We start from the raw sequence: 17,496 nt of genomic DNA, 5'->3' as shown, positions 1-17,496 counted from the left end.
AGGAAGTGATGGGGCCAGATGCCATGATCCTCGTTTTTTTAATGTGGTGTTTCAAACCAGCTTTTGCACTCTCCTCTTTCACCCTCAACAAGAGGCTCTTTAGATCCTCTTCGCTTTCTGCCATTAGGGTGGTATCATCCCTTCTGTCTTTACCCAGATGCTTTTAATGGGGCTCCCATTCTCAGAATCATGGATTTCTATGCAAGTGTATACATTCTTTACATCAGGGGTGCACAACCTTTTTGGCAAAAGCTTCTTCCAGCCACCAGCAATCTCCATCAATATTGCTGTTTCATGACCACTAGTAGCACCAAGGAAACAGTGATTTCACAGGCTCTTCCTCAGGTTGGTGGTTTAATTCCTTCCATCCACATGACCTGAGTTTCTTACTTAGTCTTCTGTGGAGCACAGTCTTATCTTTAGGTGGCCCAGAGTCATCCTCCGTGGAAAGAGACTGGTATTGGTTATGTAATTCCAGTGGCACAGAATGTTTTCAGATTCTCCTAGTCTGGCTCTTGAGAGCCAGATAGGGGGCCCTGATAACCTGGCCCTTCCAATCCACTACCTGAGACAAAGGTCTCACTGTGGCTCATGGGAGTGCCAGGCCATAGATCACATTCATTAACACTCATTAAGTGAATACACTTGACATTTAGAGACCCTTACATTTACCTAGGATATGGTGCAAAGTATAATTACATTTCAGTGAAAACTGCATCCATTGAAACTAAAAAAATATTTCAAACTGAGAAATGTAATATTTTGGTGTATCTAAACCATGATATCAATTGGATCTCAGTTATGTTTTATTTCTATGTTTTAACCTTTTTTCTTTCTTTTTTTAGGAATGTTCAGAAGAATCACAGCTGCTGCTACCAAGCTTTTTACAGGAGATGGATTTGATAATCATTTCTATACTCTTGAAAACTTAAATGATCTTGTTCAGTCCATGATACCCACACATCCTTCTTTAGTACTCCTGTGGTGTCAAATCTTACTACTTATTAATTATACTAATTGCAGCTGGTGGTCAGAGGTGCATCAGACTCCTAAGTAAGGCTGTATTTTTATGTTGATAGTAGTATTTTCCATAATGCAGTCTGATAGTTAATTCAAGCCTTGTTGTAATGTACTCTTCTCATTGCTTCCCAAATGGTTGTGTATGCCATATCACAGCTCATTGTATTTAGATGTTTAAAAAGCCAGATAGCCATTGGATAACTGAAACATTCTTTTCGTTCTTGTTTAGCAGTCAACTTATAATTTGTCATCTTTTTCTATCTAACATATGTACACACTTTGTTTCTCTACTGTCTTCCATTTCAAATTGAAATTAAGTCTTCTCTCCCAACAACTGGCTCAGCATATCCCCCAAGCTTATTCTTTACATGAGTAGTTTTCAATCTGCATTCTGAGGAAACCGGTGGTTCCTCGGAAGTGTATGAGGAATTCTTCAAAGATTAGTAGGGGTAAGCAAGGTTTGCTAAAATATAGCTTGCCTACTTTCTTTTGCAATGTGTAGCTGCAGGAAAGTGTTAGGTGCATACCAGGTTGCCTCCTCAATACCAAGCAACTGTGTTCAAGGGGCTTGGCTAGTATGCACCCTAGAACATGTCCCAGAATTTTTTTTGGAATGTACAGGTCTCTGCGGAAGATGTGAGGATATTCTTGACAGTGAAATTAACATGAACACGGTTCCCTGAAGATGGAAAGTTTGAAAACCACTGCTTTAGAATATTATACAAGGGCAGGCAGTTTGTGATATAAACTTGGACACAGAATGCTAAGAAGATCAGCTTTTTCTTTGATTTAAATCAAGATTGTAGTGCTTATGGCTAGAAGGTGTCAGGTCTATGCTGGAGATAGCAGTTGGAGGGAACCCAGGAGTTGTGCCAGGGAGTAAGGTGTCTAGGAGCAAGCCATGCATTAGCACTAAGCAACAAAGCCAAGCGTCAGAGCCCAAGAACACCATTGTTGCTCTGCCAAATCCAAGCACAAACAGAAAGTCCTTTATCACCCTTCCAGTGTCGGAGGGGCAGCCTTATATAGGCAGGGCCAGACCAGATGCTTAGAATACTACACTGTCCAGGAAGATGCTCCAAGCTGTAGTTCTGGTGATTCATCACATGGGGCAGCTGCATTTGAAACTGAGGGTTCCAAGTTCTAATTTTGGTGACTCCTGAGCATAAGTTATACTCTGAAAACATGCAATACGCATCTACAAAAGGCTCCAGTGCTCAGAGGATGGAGCTTCTCTGTCAATGTACTCCTTCTTCATGATGTCTGGTCACATTCTTGTATCTATATGCTGCCCTGGAAACTTTGAATTGAAGGGTAGTATGGAAATGTCTTAAATAAATAAATACACCATTGTTTATCAGTGGTTCATTAATATATTTGCTCTTGCCATTGCACTGCTGCTTCCAAGAAATAAAAACACTCCTACAAAAATTCAAAACGTGAAATACTCTCTTTAATTTATTTACTACATTTATATCCTACCTTTCCTCCAAGGACCTCAATGTTCTCTGCCCTCACCCCTTTTGCCCTCTCTGCAGCCCTGTGGGAGAGTTCAGGCTAAGAGTATATGAGTGGCCCAAAATACCCCAGTGAGACTTATGGCTGAGTGAGGATTTGAATCTCGGTCTTCCCAGTTCTTGTCCAGCATTTTGACTACTACCCCAGGTTGCCACTTGAGTGCAGGATTTATTTATTTTTTTCTTGGTTCTTTATCCAGATTGCTGTTAAAGTTCAAAACATTAAATAATATGTGTATCATACATCCTCTTGTAAAATCTATGCTGTGTAGCGGTGGCTTTCAAAATGCAAGACACCTCCATTGTGGATGTGTGAAAAATTGCTTCAGGAGTCCTAACCATTTTTCTTGACCCCATTCTCATGAGTCTTGATTGGCCTGTGCATCTTGACCACAACTCTTTTTCATTATAGAAGGTTGTGTGCCACAACTATAACCTTTACTGTTGTTGATGGGAGGTAACCACATATTATTGGCATGTGTGTTTCATCCCCTTTAAACAGCAATGTGATTGTGTGGCACTTCAGAAGGAAACCAGAAATTAATTACAAAACAAGAGTTAATGTTCAACCTGGAAGAAAGTTTAGAAGAAAAAATTCTCAAGTGGTTCCAGGGTGGGGCAATCTACAGATTTGGGAAGTTCCTCCTCCTAGTTGGCAGACAGGACCTCCAGCAAAAACTACAGCAAGGGAAGGGGCTTTCCCCTCAGCTTCCAGACAGCTCTGTCTGGCTAGGGCAGCGGGCTTCTGGCATGGCTTGTAGCCAAGCCCTTGCAACACACTTCAAATTGTACTTCAGCAGCTTAATAATTTGCAGGAGAGATCCATGCTTTCAGGCAGGGGCTCAAGCCATGCTTGGTTGTGCCCCGACGCCCCAAAGTCTGGGGGAAAGAGTGTTGCTAAGGAGAGAAGAGCATTCCTGAGGTAATACAGCCTTCCAGTCCTGGCATAGCTTCCTGAGCTTGGCTTTTCCCCCTCCCATGCAGAGTGGGAAAGCAGCCAGTGTCAAAGCAAAAGAGCTGGTGGACTACACATTTTCTGTCACCTCCCCGCTTTCTGGTCTGGTCAGGAGCGAGGCAAGGCAGTTGCTTGGCCACAGTGACCCACCCTGCATGTCACCCGGCTATACCCAATGGTGTCCTAAGTGCATCACAACAGGCAAACACTAATTTGAATGTTGAAGAGGGTGCAAGCAACAGTTACTGCTTTCCTCAATCACAGTTTGAGGGTCAGCACTCCACATCTGGTTCACTGACTTTCAGCAGCCGTAAGATGTCACCTAGTAGCAGCTACAGCCCACAGTGCCAACAGAGCAGTGAAGTTGCTGTAAGTAATATCCCAAATGGGTTCCCTGAAGCCTCTCCTGTTTTCTACCCCTTTTCCTCTCAAGAATGTTAAAGCAGTAGGGTGATGGCTGTGGCCTTTTCCCCTCAGTGCCTCAGAGAGGCAGGGCAGGTGGATGGGAAAAGGACAGCTGCTCTCAGTCATTCCCCAGAGCTAGCAACACCCCACTCCACTCAGGGGTTGCGGGGTGGTGCAGTCATATAGTCTTCTAGGCTCCAGGTTTGGGCTGAGAGCTGAAGGGAAGCCCCTACCCTTCGTGTCATTCTTGTTGGAAGTGTTGTCTACCAACCAGGAGGAGGAAGTTCCCAAAAGTATAGACTGCCCTACCTTGGAACCCATGAAAATGGAAATTTACCATCAGTTCACATTTTCTTCTTCCAGAAATCCAGGTCTCCACTGAGCAGTGTAAAACATTTTCTCTCTTCCAGAAGGCACAGTCTTTCCTCTACTAAACTGCTTAGTCCTCAAATGTATGGAGGTAACAATGAAGGAGATTCTGAAACCAAACTTGGTATGTGTAATCGAGAGATAGTCCGAAGAGGGGCTCTCATCCTTTTTTGTGATTATGTGGTAAGTTTTGAATTATTCCAAATAAAGAGTTTGTTTCCCAGCTTTCTCTTTTGGTGAGTTGCTTTTAAATGAGTGTATTTTAACTAGTATGGGCCGCGGTGGCTTAGTGGTTAAGACGCTGAACTGCAGACCGGAAGGTCGGCAGGACAGCAGTTCAAGACCTGAGTGCCGCGTGACAGAATGAGCTCCCGTCTTCAGTCCCAGCTCCTGCCAACCTAGCAGTTCGAAAGCAAGAAATTGCAGGTAGATAAATAGGCACCGCTTTGGCAGGAAAGGTAACGGCGTTCCGTGCACCTCGGTGTTCAGTCATGCCGGCCACATGACCACAGAAGCGTCTTCGGACAGCGCTGGCTCTTCGGCTTAGAAATGGAGATGAGCACCACACCCTAGAGTCGGACACGACTGGTTGGGGACACCTTTACCTTTTTTTACCTTTATTTTAACTTTGTCATGTTGTGTTTTGCATATAAAACAATCAGATGGGATTATTCTGTTAAAATTGTTATTCTATTCAACATGTTGCGATTAACAGCTTCATGGGCAGGGACCTGCTGTCTTTTGCTGTAAAGGTCTATGTACACTGTGTTGGAGCCAGACAAATACTTCAGGAGAACACCTTTAGTAATTACGGTACACAGCCTTGCATATAAGATAACATCAGCCTAACTTTTAATGTATTTGTGACAGTGGCTATTCCTGAACCTTCCTTTCTCCCCAGTGCTCTGTTTTCTGTTCTTTAAACTAGCCATTTCAGTGGCTATCATTTTGGCTGTCAGGGAGTCAGAACTGGGAATTCTGTCTTAATATAGTGTTGAAGTTCAACCGTATCTTTACCAAAACTGGACTCCTGTCTGTGCCCTCGACATCTTCTTAGATATCACTAGACAGTCCAGAATTGATATTCTGAGTATTGTAGCAAGTCTTTCTATGAAAGAGGGCCTCACTAAAAAAAACTTGGTCTGTTAGATTTGTCTTCCTTCCTGAATATAGCCAACCGATTTTCTCTCCCAACTGGGCAAGAGGTGGAGAGTCTGCCACATATTTAAAGGTAGTTCCACAGTCTCCCTGATTGTCACTTAGGTGTTGCTGCCTGTAATACAATGAGAATTCCCTCCCCTCCCCTGTGTTCCCTAGAAATGTTCAGTTAAGGGTATCAGTAGAGATATTTTCATGTAGGAGACAACATCCACGCCATATTTATGGCTTGTAGTGATCCATGTGAAAACATAACCTATTTATTTTCCTTTTATAGTGCCAAAACCTGCATGATTCAGAACACTTAACCTGGCTGACAGTGAATCATGTTCAAGATCTTATTAATCTATCTCACGAACCTCCAGTGCAAGACTTCATTAGTGCCATTCACAGGAATTCAGCAGCGAGCGGACTTTTCATCCAGGCTATTCAGTCACGATGTGAGAACTTTGCAACTGTGAGTTGTTTTGAGTTCTCTCCATTAGCCTTTTTTTATGATCACTTATAGTGCAATCCTATACATGTCTACTCAGAAGTAAGCCCCACTGAGTTCAGTGGGACTTACTGTGAGGTAAGTGAGCAAAGGATACCAGCCTTAGGACGCAATCCTATCTAGATAGGCAGCTGCCTCCAAACTCGGAGGCGACCACCTATCCAAAGCAGGGCAGGAGAAGCACGGAGGGGATCATTCTGTCAGCGCTTTTCCTGCCCTGCTTTTTCTGCTAGACAGCCGATTGTGGCTGTCTAGCTGGGGGAGGGCAGAGCGGGGAAGGAGGCTGCTGTACAACACATAGGATGTGTTGTAAGGCAGCTATGCTCTCCCCGCCCTGGAACGCCCCCAGCCACGCCCCTTTCCGGCTGCTCCACGTTCCTCTTGCGAGCGTGGAGGATGGGGTTGTTCCGCGCTGCCTCCAAGGCAGCGTGGAAGTGCAGGGAGGTCAGTTCTCAAGGAATCGACCTCGAAGCACAGGGTCGGTTCCTGGATAAGGTCAGTTCCCGGATAACAGCATATCCTATGGCCATCACATTACTGTCTAGAAGCCATATAATTGCTCCCCTTGTATCTGTAAGCACTAGTAGGTAAACCTCTTCCTCAGTTAATGCAGCTTTTTAAGGAGAGAGCTGAGTTTTTCAGAAGGTCTTAGTTATTTGAGATGTGACTATACACCATGGGAGCCCAACACTGAGGATGTTAGTCTTTACATCTAGAATATCACAAAAAAAATTCAGGAAGCCATTAGGGGGAGATAAAGAAATTTTAGGTGCTATTCTCAATATCCAGAGGACTTTTCAAAGGCAAACCTGAATATAATGTTCTACCATTGTCAAGTTTGAACACAATTTGAGCATTCACAGCCAATGCTGTAAACCTGGTCCCTAAGGGGGAGTGCAACCACTTCCAGAACCAGTAGAATGCCATCTTCCTGGTCAGATATGTCACCTGCCAATGGTATTTCTGTCTTACTTGGATTCAGACTCTTGTTTATTAGTATCCAGGAATACTATTGCTGTCTCCAGACATCTATTTTGAGTATACACCACCTCACCCTGAATTAGATAAAAAGGAGAGGTAGAGTTGGGTGTCATCAACATTTGCGGGGAAGGGAAATGGCATAAAGAGAAACACAGAGAAAAATTCTAGTGTGTGCACAGTCTTTGTGTTCATGCCTATAAAACATGGCCTTCAGCCTACGAAGCCATTAAGGAGTGAATTGTTTTGTTCAGTACAGTTGCAAACCTTCATATATGATCTGAATTTTGATAGTTTAGTATGGAAAAAGACTTTAAATGTTTGTTTTTTCTCCCTGTGTAGCCAACTGCAGTAAAGAAAACATTACAGTGCTTAGAGGGGATTCACCTGAGCCAGTCTGGTGCTGTGTTAATATTGTATGTGGACAAGCTTTTATGTACTCCATTCCGTGTGCTGGCTCGCATGATTGACACCCTTGCTTGCCGTCGAGTAGAAATGCTTTTAGCTGCAACAGTGCAGGTACTGAAATGTGTTGTCATGTTCATATATACTTTCCTTTGCCAGTGTTCTGATACAGTGCAGTAGTTAGTCATAGTAACTGAATGTAAATTAAATATCAGTCAACCTGTTCTGTGAATTCTGGAACAAAACTGTTCACCTTGCTCATCTTATTGGAAGAGTTTACTCTTTGTTGATGTCATGACCCCACTGGAGGAATCCTCTTCAGGGGAGGAGCAAGAGCTCCCAAAGACAAGTAACACTGAGGAGCAGCCCATGCCAGAAGAACAGGATGAGCCTGGGCCCTCAGGGGAGATGGGTGCAGGTCCATCCCTGTAAGAGAAGAAGAACTCGACCTCTGAAACAGAGGCTGAGAGACCCCCCTAGCCCCTGAGAGCAGTGGTGTCTCAAGAGCCAGGCCAGGAGAACACCTGTGAGAAGGAATGCCCATTGCAAAGGAAGCTCCTCAAGACTACCTTGTAAGTAGGGCCCTCCTCACAAGGAGGACTTCTTCCAGAAGCCTCTGATATGCTGCAGCTGAGTTTTGGGTGGGACTCTGGAAGCTCCATCTTATAAGCTCTCCCTTGAGACTTGCTGCTTGTTGAAACATCACATTGTTTCAACTCCCAGTACCCTGAAAGCTTGCTTATTCATCAAGTAATCTCTTTTACTGCTGACTCCTGGTATGACCCTGCTTTTGGACTGCCCTTTTTTTTTAACCGGGACTGGATTTTCCCCTAGTTTGCCCCAGGGCTGAGTCCAACACAGCCATAGCAGGAGAGTTACAGGCAGTGTTTTATAGAGGGTCAACTATTTAAATTGCTATGGTAAGTGATAGTGTGTGCGGTTATTTCATTTCCTATCTGTAGCAGTCTTACCTCTTTTTGTTCACAAGTTGTCAACAAACATTAGGGCGATTTCACACATTAATTGTTATGTTCCTGTGCTTCTACTGTGATATCCCTGGGAAGTGCAAGGGGAAGTAGCCTTTAGTTTAAAAAGGTAGTAAAATTTACCACTGAGCAAATATTTACTAGGATAACAACTCCATATTATACTGCCTCACAAAGCCGAAGTAATTAGCTGCCCTCTACCTCAAAGGCACATGTTTCAATATCTCCTTTCCCCCCTCCCATTTCAAATTGCACTGAGCCAACCCTGTCTTTTATTATCCCTCAGTGAAAAGGAGGTCTAATTCACATTATTCTTTTAATTACTTGCTATGTGCCAGCTTTGAGATAAGCGTGGATGGAAAAACATGATACAAATGTTTCAAATAAATACATGATGATGATGAAACCCTCTGGTGGATTGTATAGGAATTAAATGAAGGGATGAAACAGAAAATCACCAGTGACCTCCTCACTGCTGAATCTAAAGGTCTCTGTTCAGTCTTTGTTCTTGACCTCTTTGCTGCCTTTGATTCAGTTGATCGCTCTCTTTTGCTTGACTCCCTTTATGCCCTGCAGTTCTAGGATTCTATCTCCAGGTACTTCACTTCCTGCCTGTCTAATTGTTCTTTCAATATTTCCATAGGGGGAAGCACTTCCTCTGCATTTTCTCTCCATTGGGGTGTCTCAGGTCTATGTTCTTGGCTCTCTGTTCTTCTTTCTCTAAACACTTTTGCTGGGCAACCTTTACGAAATTCATGGCTTTCTGTGTCACCTATCTGTAAATGACACCGAACTCTGTTGCAGAACTTTCTCCTTCACTCCAGTCCCTTATCTCCAATTGCTTCTCTTATAGTTCTGCTTGGAAGTTTAATAGTCATCTGAAATGCAGTGTATTCAAGATTGAATTCCTCATTTTCCTTCCCCAGCTTTTCTCTTTTCATACACTCTTTATTCATTTACTGTGTTGCCATCCATCCTGTGAAACCAGCATAAAGCCTTGCCTTTCTCATTGACACCTCTGTCTTTCTCTTTTGTTCCCTATATTCAGTCCATTGCTAAGTTGTGTTGCTTCTCCCTTTACAACATTGCAAAAATATGTCCCTTCCTCTTCCCCTGCAGCAAAAACTCTGATTCACGTTCTGGTAATCTCTTGGTAATTTCTCTTCAGCCAAAATCGTTTATCTCTCTCAATGCTCTGGTCATGTGACATTCCTCCTTAAACCCCTACACTTCCTGCAGAAGCTCCTTGTTACTCCCACAGCCCTCCATATCACAGTACATCCTTGCTTGTGACCTTTGCACTTCCAGCTTCACCACTTCAGCTGTCCAAAGGTCTCTTGCTTCCTAAATGACTCCTCACTTGTCCTCTTCTGCTCCTTATGTTTGGAACTGCGCTACAGAACACCTGTGTCAGGGTTCCCCTCATGACCTGGACCTCCTGAGCAACTCCTTAAGGATCTCTTGCCTCCTTAAGAGTCCCATCTTCCTTCTTTCAGACTTCCCCTTCTTAATAACGTGGGTTTTGGGCTGTAGATGTGGGGTGATTGGCACTTCAGACACTTGAGTTTTAACCACAACAGTTTACTGGTAAATTAAAAAAAGCAAATTGCAACTAAATATATTTACTGAGTGATACAAAAAACATTAAGAGAATATAAAGGTTGCAAAAATACAAGTTCCTTTACCCTAGCTGCACTGAAATGTCTCTAGGCTGCTTCTTCCTGCTCAGTCTTCCTGCTCTGATCTTCCTGTACCTCTGCCCTGGCTGTCTCCCTCATTTTACCCGCTTCTCCCCCCAAAACCAAAAGTACTGTTTCAAATGTGAAGAAATGAAACTGAACTCAGGAAAAATGAAACTTAACCGGGGAAATGAAACTACTCTTAGGGATATCACCTCCCAACAAAAATACCCAGGCTTCTAGGCCTGACTCTTTCACCTTACCTCTGTAGGCCTCACACCTTCACAACCTGACAGATGCCACCTCTCTTTCTTCCTTTAAATCCCTACTCAAAACCCTCCTTCGCTTGACCTTCACAGAGGGCATTCCACACCTGAGGGTAGTGCCTCCTCCTGGAGCAGATAGGCAGGGCCCGTTTCTAATTCTTACCTCTCCAGCAGGGAGGAGACATCCTATTCCAAGAAAGGCCCTGCCTAGTGTGCAGAGCAGTAACATTAGGTAGGAGCTCCTAAGAGCCCAGCCTTTAATACTTGGTTATGTTTTTTCTTTCTCCCCTTTTCTTATCCCCTCCCCTCCCTTATCTCCTTCGTCCCCCCTCCCCATTGGCAGACAGCGGCGGCGGCAGGGGGGCTTCACATAGAGTGGGGAGGAAAGAGGATACTCATATCTGCCCTCCTGTCACGGATTTGCAGGGAGGGGAGCATGCCATCGCTGGGATGCGGGTTGGCAAAATGGTGGCCTTTTCCACTATGGGAACACCAGCCAAGCAACATGGGGTCCAGCGCAGTTTTGCAAAGCTGCTTTCCACAGCCATATTTCCTCTGATCTGGAGCCAGGACCACCCACCAACTGGCCATCCCAACACCTTCCCCAGGGCAGAGAGGGGTTAGGCTGTGGTGCAGATCATCAGAGCCACAGCCATGGAGAGCTTTGACTCAAGCACGGGCCTAGTGTAGGTTTTACACTAACTCCAGAGGGGCCGCAGAACAAAGTGGGAGTGCATACCTTCTCTTCCCTTTCCCCTTTCTTGTAACTACCTGGGCAGGAGGCACTACCCCAGTTCCTTGATTGGGTGAAGAGAACTTGTAGCACAGGAGGTAAAAGAGGCCTTGCCGGGATGCGGAAGGAAGTAGGATTACATGGCCCATCAGCAAATCTGTATCACCCTCCCCCCAGAAATGACACAAGGAGAAAAGGAAAAATTCCAAGTTCTGGAATTTTGTTTAGGCAGACCTAAACAAAAACATGCGAGGAATACCCAGTCCCCTTCCAGGGATACCTCCTCAACTCCCAGTCCTCCAGTCATTGTTCTTCCTTATCTTCTGAGTCCTTGTGTACCCCACACCCCCTCACCAAGACATCAATGCAAAAAACACAAGCATCATGTTAAAAGCAAAAGCAAGCCTCAGAGTATCTTTCCAAATATTTTTGTAAAAAGGTCTGGAAGGCTTGGAAAAATAAAACCCACTCAAGCTGTCAAGCTATGCTCCCTTCCTTCAACAATTACAGTATTGCTTACAGCCCCCAGAGTGGATGATCCTGAGGCAGCTCTCTCTTCCTCAGCATTTATTCTTCCAGAAGGGGAGAAAGACACTAAAGAACCATGTGATGAGAGAGTGGAAGTTGCCATGCACATGAGTTTTGAAGCCTCAGAGGTTAAGCAGCTAATTCCTTCTTTGCCCGTGCTATCCACCTGCGAGCAAAAGAGTTGGCAGGGGTGGAGTCTGTGCCCAAACAGGTTAAGGGTAGACTCAAGAAAATATCTCTTTCTCCAGCATTCCTGGCCAGCTCCTCTCTGGGCGCCATGCAATTTGGGCCAAGAGCCGTGGTTCCTAACATTGTGGCTAGGCATAACATTTGGCTGTGTAGCTGGGACATGGGTCCCAGGCATGCTTGGCCATCAAACACTTCACTGGAGGCAAACTGTTGGGAGACATGGTGGCTGCCTATCTGGTAGAGACCAAAGAGGAAAAGAAAGCACTGCCCATGGCCAGAAAGGAAGAACGGAAGTCATAGAATCATAAAATAGTAGGGTTGGAAGGGGCCTATAAGACCATCAAGTCCAGCCCCCTGCTTAATGCAGGAATCCAAGTCAAACATCCCTGACAGATGGCTGTCCAGCCTCGTCTTGAATGCCTCCAGTCTGGGAGAGCCCACTACCTCCCTAGGAAATTGGTTCCATTGTCATATTGCTCTAACAGTCAGGAAGTTTTTCCTGATGTTCAGACGGAATCTGTCTTCCTGTAACTTGAGCTCATGATTCCGTATCCTGCACTCTGGGATGATGGAGAAGAGATGCTGGCCTTCCTCTCTGTGACAAGTTTTCAAGTACTTGAAGAGCGCTATCCTATCTCCCCTCAGTCTTCTCAAGGCTAAACATGCCCAGTTCTTTCAGTCTCTGTTCATAGGGCTTTGTTTCATTATCTTTGTTGCCCTCCTCTGAACCCTCTCCAGTTTGTCTGCATCCTTCTTAAAGTGTGGTGCCCAGAACTGGACACAGTACTCCAGATGAGGCCTAACCAGTGCTGAGTAGAGTTGAACTAGTACTTCCTGGGATTTGGAAGCTCTACTTCTGTGAATGCAGCCCAAGATAGCATTTGCCTTTTTTGCAACTGCATCACATTGTTGGCCCATATTCAGCTTGTGATCGACAACAATTCCAGGATCCTTCTTGCTTGTAGTGTTGTTGAGCCAAGTATCGCCCATCTTGTAACTGTGCGTTTGGTTTCTTTTTCCTAGGTGCAGAACTTGGCATTTATCCCTATTGCATGTCATTCTGTTGTTTTCAGCCCAGCGCTCCAGCCTATCAAGATCACTTTGAATTCTGTTTCTGTCTTCCAGGGTATTAGCTATCCTGCCCCATTTTGTGTCATCTGCAAATTTGATCAGCATTCCCTGCACTGGACTGAGCCCTGCAGTACCCCACTCATTACCTCTCCCCAGTTTGAAAAGATCCCATTGTTCAGCACTCTTTGAGTCGGATTCTGTAGCCAACTGTGGATCCACCTGATTGTTGTTTCATCTAGCCCACTTTGAGCTAGTTTGCTCATCAGGCTATCATGGGGCACTTTGTCGAAACCTTTGCTGAAGTTGAGGTATATTATGTCCACAGCATTCCCACAGTCCAGAAGGGAGGTTACTTGATCAAAAAATGAGATCAGATTTGTCTAGCAGGATTTGTTCCTGACAAATCCATGTTGGCTTCGCACAATCACTGCATTCATTTCAAGGTGCTTACAGATGGATTGCTTTATAATCTGCTCCATAATTTTCCCAGGGATTGATATCAAATCTAGGTCTAGTCAGCACTTTTGTTACAACAAGCTGCCGACAAAGCAATTCTACCACAGTGGATCCTGATCCAAATGGAATTAGGGCTTCATATCTATGGACAGGAGAGCATCTCACTTCTCCTATAACAGACTCAATGAGCCTAAGAAAAACACCTCAGAATGACACCAGAGAGAATCAAGCCCATAGGAGGACATCTACTGGAGTTTACACGGACATGGTTCCAAGCCTCTTTGGATCAATAGGTCAGGGACACTGTCTCCCAGGGCTTTTCTTAGAACTCCTTCAAACTCCATGAGACAATTTTATTTCTCTTCCAAGAGCGAAGAAGCCAGAAAAGCATCTTAAATTCCTCAAGGTCATTCAACACCTGCTGAGAATCCATGCCATAGAATATGTTCCACAGTCTTAAGTTAGATACGGAGAGTATTCAATTTTCTTTTTGGTACCAAAGAAAAATAGGGATATCAGGGCAATTTTGGAATGTAAGTGGCTGAACAAATAGGGAGGAAATGTTTCAAAACGAAAATGCTCAATTCCATCATAGAAGCATATTTACACATACCCATCAGGAAGGTTCCCTAATGCGAAGAGAAAACTCTCTGGAAAAGACCCTGATGCTGGGAAAGACTGAAGGCAAAAGGAGAAGGGGACGGCAGAGGATGAGATGGCTAGATAGCATCACGGATCCAATGAATATGAACTTGAGCACGCTCCAGGAGAGAGCGCAGGACAGGAAGGCCTGGCGTGCTATGGTCCATGGGGTCACGAAGAGTCGGACACGACTGAACGACTGAACAACAACAATCAGGAAGGTTCACTAGAAATTCCTTCACTTCTGCTGCACCTACCAGCATTTCCAATACCAGTCATTTCCCTTTGGCTTCCCCTCAAATCCTTGGGTTTTCACAAAGGCTCAGGTAACCCTGCTGGTGCATCTCAGAATAAAGGGGTGTTTCTTCAACTTTAACTAGACAATATCCTAAAAAGGACACCATCTGGTTTATTTAGAGAGAACTTTAGAATTAATGAAAAGCAAAGCCTTGTTTATGGCCTTCCAGGGGAAATCCTTAGGGAACAAAGTTTCAACTTCTGTATCTAGGTAGTTGCCGGAATGTATAATTCATGCCTTGGACAAGAGGCCACCAGAGGGGATTACAATGCATTTCTTTCATGGGGCAGCAGCTATGACTGCTTTTCAGGAAATTTCCCCATAAAGGATATTTATAAAGCAGCAACTTCAGTGCATTTTTGAAGCGCTACAAAATTGATAAATTTGCTTCTGCTTTAGCTGCCTTTGGCCATAAGATATTGCAGAAGGTGGTGGTATAAACACTTATCCTTGAAAGCCCACCCTCTCTGCTTTCCCAAGATATGGAATGCCCTCCGTGAAGATAAGGAGGAAACTGAAATATTCTTACTGTGAATTTCTGTTTGCTGAACATCATGGAGGGAATTTCACCTGTCTCTTTTTATTCCAGGACCCCTTCTTTCATCAGAGGCTTCAGCCAGCATCACACATGAGGGGGTGGTAAACTAGGCCTCCTGGGAACCTCCAGAGAGATGTTTTTCTGGGCTGCTTGCACAAGTTGGTCACAGTTTTTTTCTAGTTCACATTTCAGTTTCACTTCTCAGTGGTGATCTTAGATGCTGGACATATACCAGAGGGAAGTTGAGGGACTGCCTTGCTCTTCCAGTCCAGTCTGGGAACAGGATGGCTCCTCCCCCTGGAGAGACAAGAATTAGAAGTGAACCCTGCCTACTTGCTCCAGGAGGAGGTGCCATCCTGAGGCATGGAATGCCCTCACTCAAGTTCACAGAACGGAAAATCACAGTAAGAAAATTTCCCTTTATTTCCATGAAGCCTTTGGCACATCTCCCTCCTTCCAGTACCTACTGCAGGGGTGTGGAACCTCCATTCCATGGACCTAATCCAATACGTGCAACTGTCTAATCCAACCCGCAAAGCCTTTGCTGGTACATACATCCCTTTTAAAACACCTCCTCCTCTTACCTTTGATCTGTACTCTCTTTCCTGCTCCCATTTCTTTCTCTTGCTGCTGGGACACTTTTCCCATGCTTTTCCCTGGTGGGCACTGAAAAAGGCTCCCTTCATCAGCATTCAGTGGGGAGCCCTAACCCAAGACCCAAATTGTTCAGACCTTCTAACTAATTGGGTCCTTTTGGTTGCTTTTCCCAGTATTCTCCTTTCATGATTCTTGTTTTCAAAGTGGTTGGAAATTTCACAAAACTTGGAGAATAGAATGCAAAGAATGGTGTGGAGATTGGAGATAAGGGGTGGGAAAGTTAGGTACAGAGGGAGGAAGAAATAACCACTGGATGTCTAGCTCAACCTGCTTCTGGCTGCTGACATAGTAGAAGACTTTATTTCCTACATGTCTTTTTTTAGCCATAAAGCCTCAGTGGTGTTAAATGAAGTGCAAACATAGTATAAATAACACATTCAGTTTCAGAGAAGAGTTAAAGCTATTGCCACATGCTTTTTGAGGCTTGAGTGAATGTGTAAGTTAAGGCACTCACCTTAATTCATGTAAGCAGTTAAGACCTACTGTCTCACATTGTGTTCACTTACAATTTAGACTCTTTGTGCCTACACGTTTCCTTTGTATTTTTGCCCCAATCCTCCTCCTCTGCAGGTTTTAGCTTGCTGAGCTAATCCATAGTTTCACTGTACATTTTGATATCTTAACCAAGGTTAAGGCAACCAACAACGACTAACTGTAGTTAAGTGTTAAGTCTGTATTTGGCCTTACCTTTATATCATAATATATATTTAATTTTTCATTTTCATGACTGCTGTAAATATATTGCCTCTCTTGTTTTTTTAATAGAACAGCACTGCGCAGCTACCTGTTGAAGAACTGGATAGAATTCAGGAGTATCTTCAGAGTACTGGATTAGCACACAGGTAATGTGATACTGTACTCTTGTAATGTAGAAAGTGAAAATTATTCAAAATGTGTTAATTGGTTTAAACTCTTTCCAAAAAGAAGGCTGAATTACACAAAACTGCTTCCTCTGAGGTCTGCTTAAACCAAGTTTTTCTCTCCAAGGAACCACTGAAGGATATGGTTCCTTGCTCCTGGCTTCACTGAGTTGTGCCAGGTATTGGACTTGAATATGGCAGTCCTACGTATGCCTACTGTGAAGTCAGTTAATTCAACTTATTTCCATGTTAAAATGGTTCAGAAGATGGAGTCGTCTTGATTACCCTTAGGATTACACCAGTTAATACTGCCTGTTAAAGTAGGGTTGAAAACACTCAGTGCCCCTGAATTTCTCCTTATAATTTTGAGATGCCATATCATCTTATCCTGATCCCATTTCTTCACCATCAGCTCCTCAGATCTCCATTATTTAGTTTTAAACTATGATTGCTTATATTAATAAACTACCATGCTGGAACCACTTCTGCCATTTAGTGAAGAGTTTCTTGTTCTAGAAGCCTTTTGTCCTGTCAGACAGATAATGTTTTGATCTGAGGTGTGCGTATTTTTTGTTCTGCCTGCCTCTACTGTATTTTGTTGTTGTTTTATTACTATATTCTGATTTTAATTGCCGTAAGCCACACTGAGTAATGCATATGCATTACAACAGCCTTCCCCAACCTACTGCCCTCCAGATGTTTTGGACTACAACCCCCAGAATTTCTGACCATTTGCTATGCTCGCTGGGGCTGATGGAAGTTGAAGTCCAAAACACTTGGAGGGCACCACGCTGGGGAAGGCTGCATTAGAAGGACAAGGTAGAATATATTAAATACATTAAATAAATTGCCCTTAATAATTATAATGCTGCTACCCCTGTAACATTTTTTGTAGTCTGTAGAACTAGAACAGCCTCAAATTTGGTTTCTCGGCTTAGATACAATTCCTTCTCCGCATCCATTCCTCTTGGCTGCATCAGGGGGAGAAGTGGTCTTCCCCACCTAGAACTGCATTATGCAGTGACCATTCCACTTATTCATTATGTGATTTCATTATTTAGTCATATGAAAGAGTTGGCACCCAAATATGATTATTTTTCTCTCCCTTCCATATTCCTTTTTATTTTTGCATCATTTATCTTAGATTGAAAACTATTGTTGTAAAATGTAATTAGCCTTTAATGCTTCTGCAGAAAAGGGCTATGTAAATGCAACAAGCAGATAAAATTGCTTTTACACTGGGAAGAGATAGCAGGGGTCTCTAGTATTCTTGGGGCCATGGGCACACTTGGC

The 17,496-nt window shown here is 43.9% G+C and overlaps 1 protein-coding gene across 10 annotated transcripts in view; it reads left to right on the top strand.

The window, feature by feature from the left end:
- HTT (huntingtin) overlaps positions 1-17,496 on the top strand; it is a 381,175-nt gene that overhangs the window by 221,091 nt on the left and 142,588 nt on the right. For all 10 annotated transcript variants that reach the window (XM_084859889.1, XM_084859888.1, XM_084859886.1 and 7 more), the window contains 5 exons: positions 846-1,053; positions 4,308-4,449; positions 5,702-5,881; positions 7,238-7,414; positions 16,109-16,185. In XM_084859889.1, coding sequence (XP_084716015.1) covers positions 846-1,053; positions 4,308-4,449; positions 5,702-5,881; positions 7,238-7,414; positions 16,109-16,185 — 784 coding nt within the window. The remainder of the gene's footprint in view (positions 1-845; positions 1,054-4,307; positions 4,450-5,701; positions 5,882-7,237; positions 7,415-16,108; positions 16,186-17,496) is intronic.

Source organism: Heloderma suspectum, chromosome 5 (genome assembly GCF_057233095.1).
Source record: "Heloderma suspectum isolate Gila_16-S chromosome 5, 16-S_ref, whole genome shotgun sequence".
NCBI classification, from domain to species: domain Eukaryota; kingdom Metazoa; phylum Chordata; class Lepidosauria; order Squamata; family Helodermatidae; genus Heloderma; species Heloderma suspectum.
This window is presented reverse-complemented; position numbering and strand designations above follow the sequence as displayed.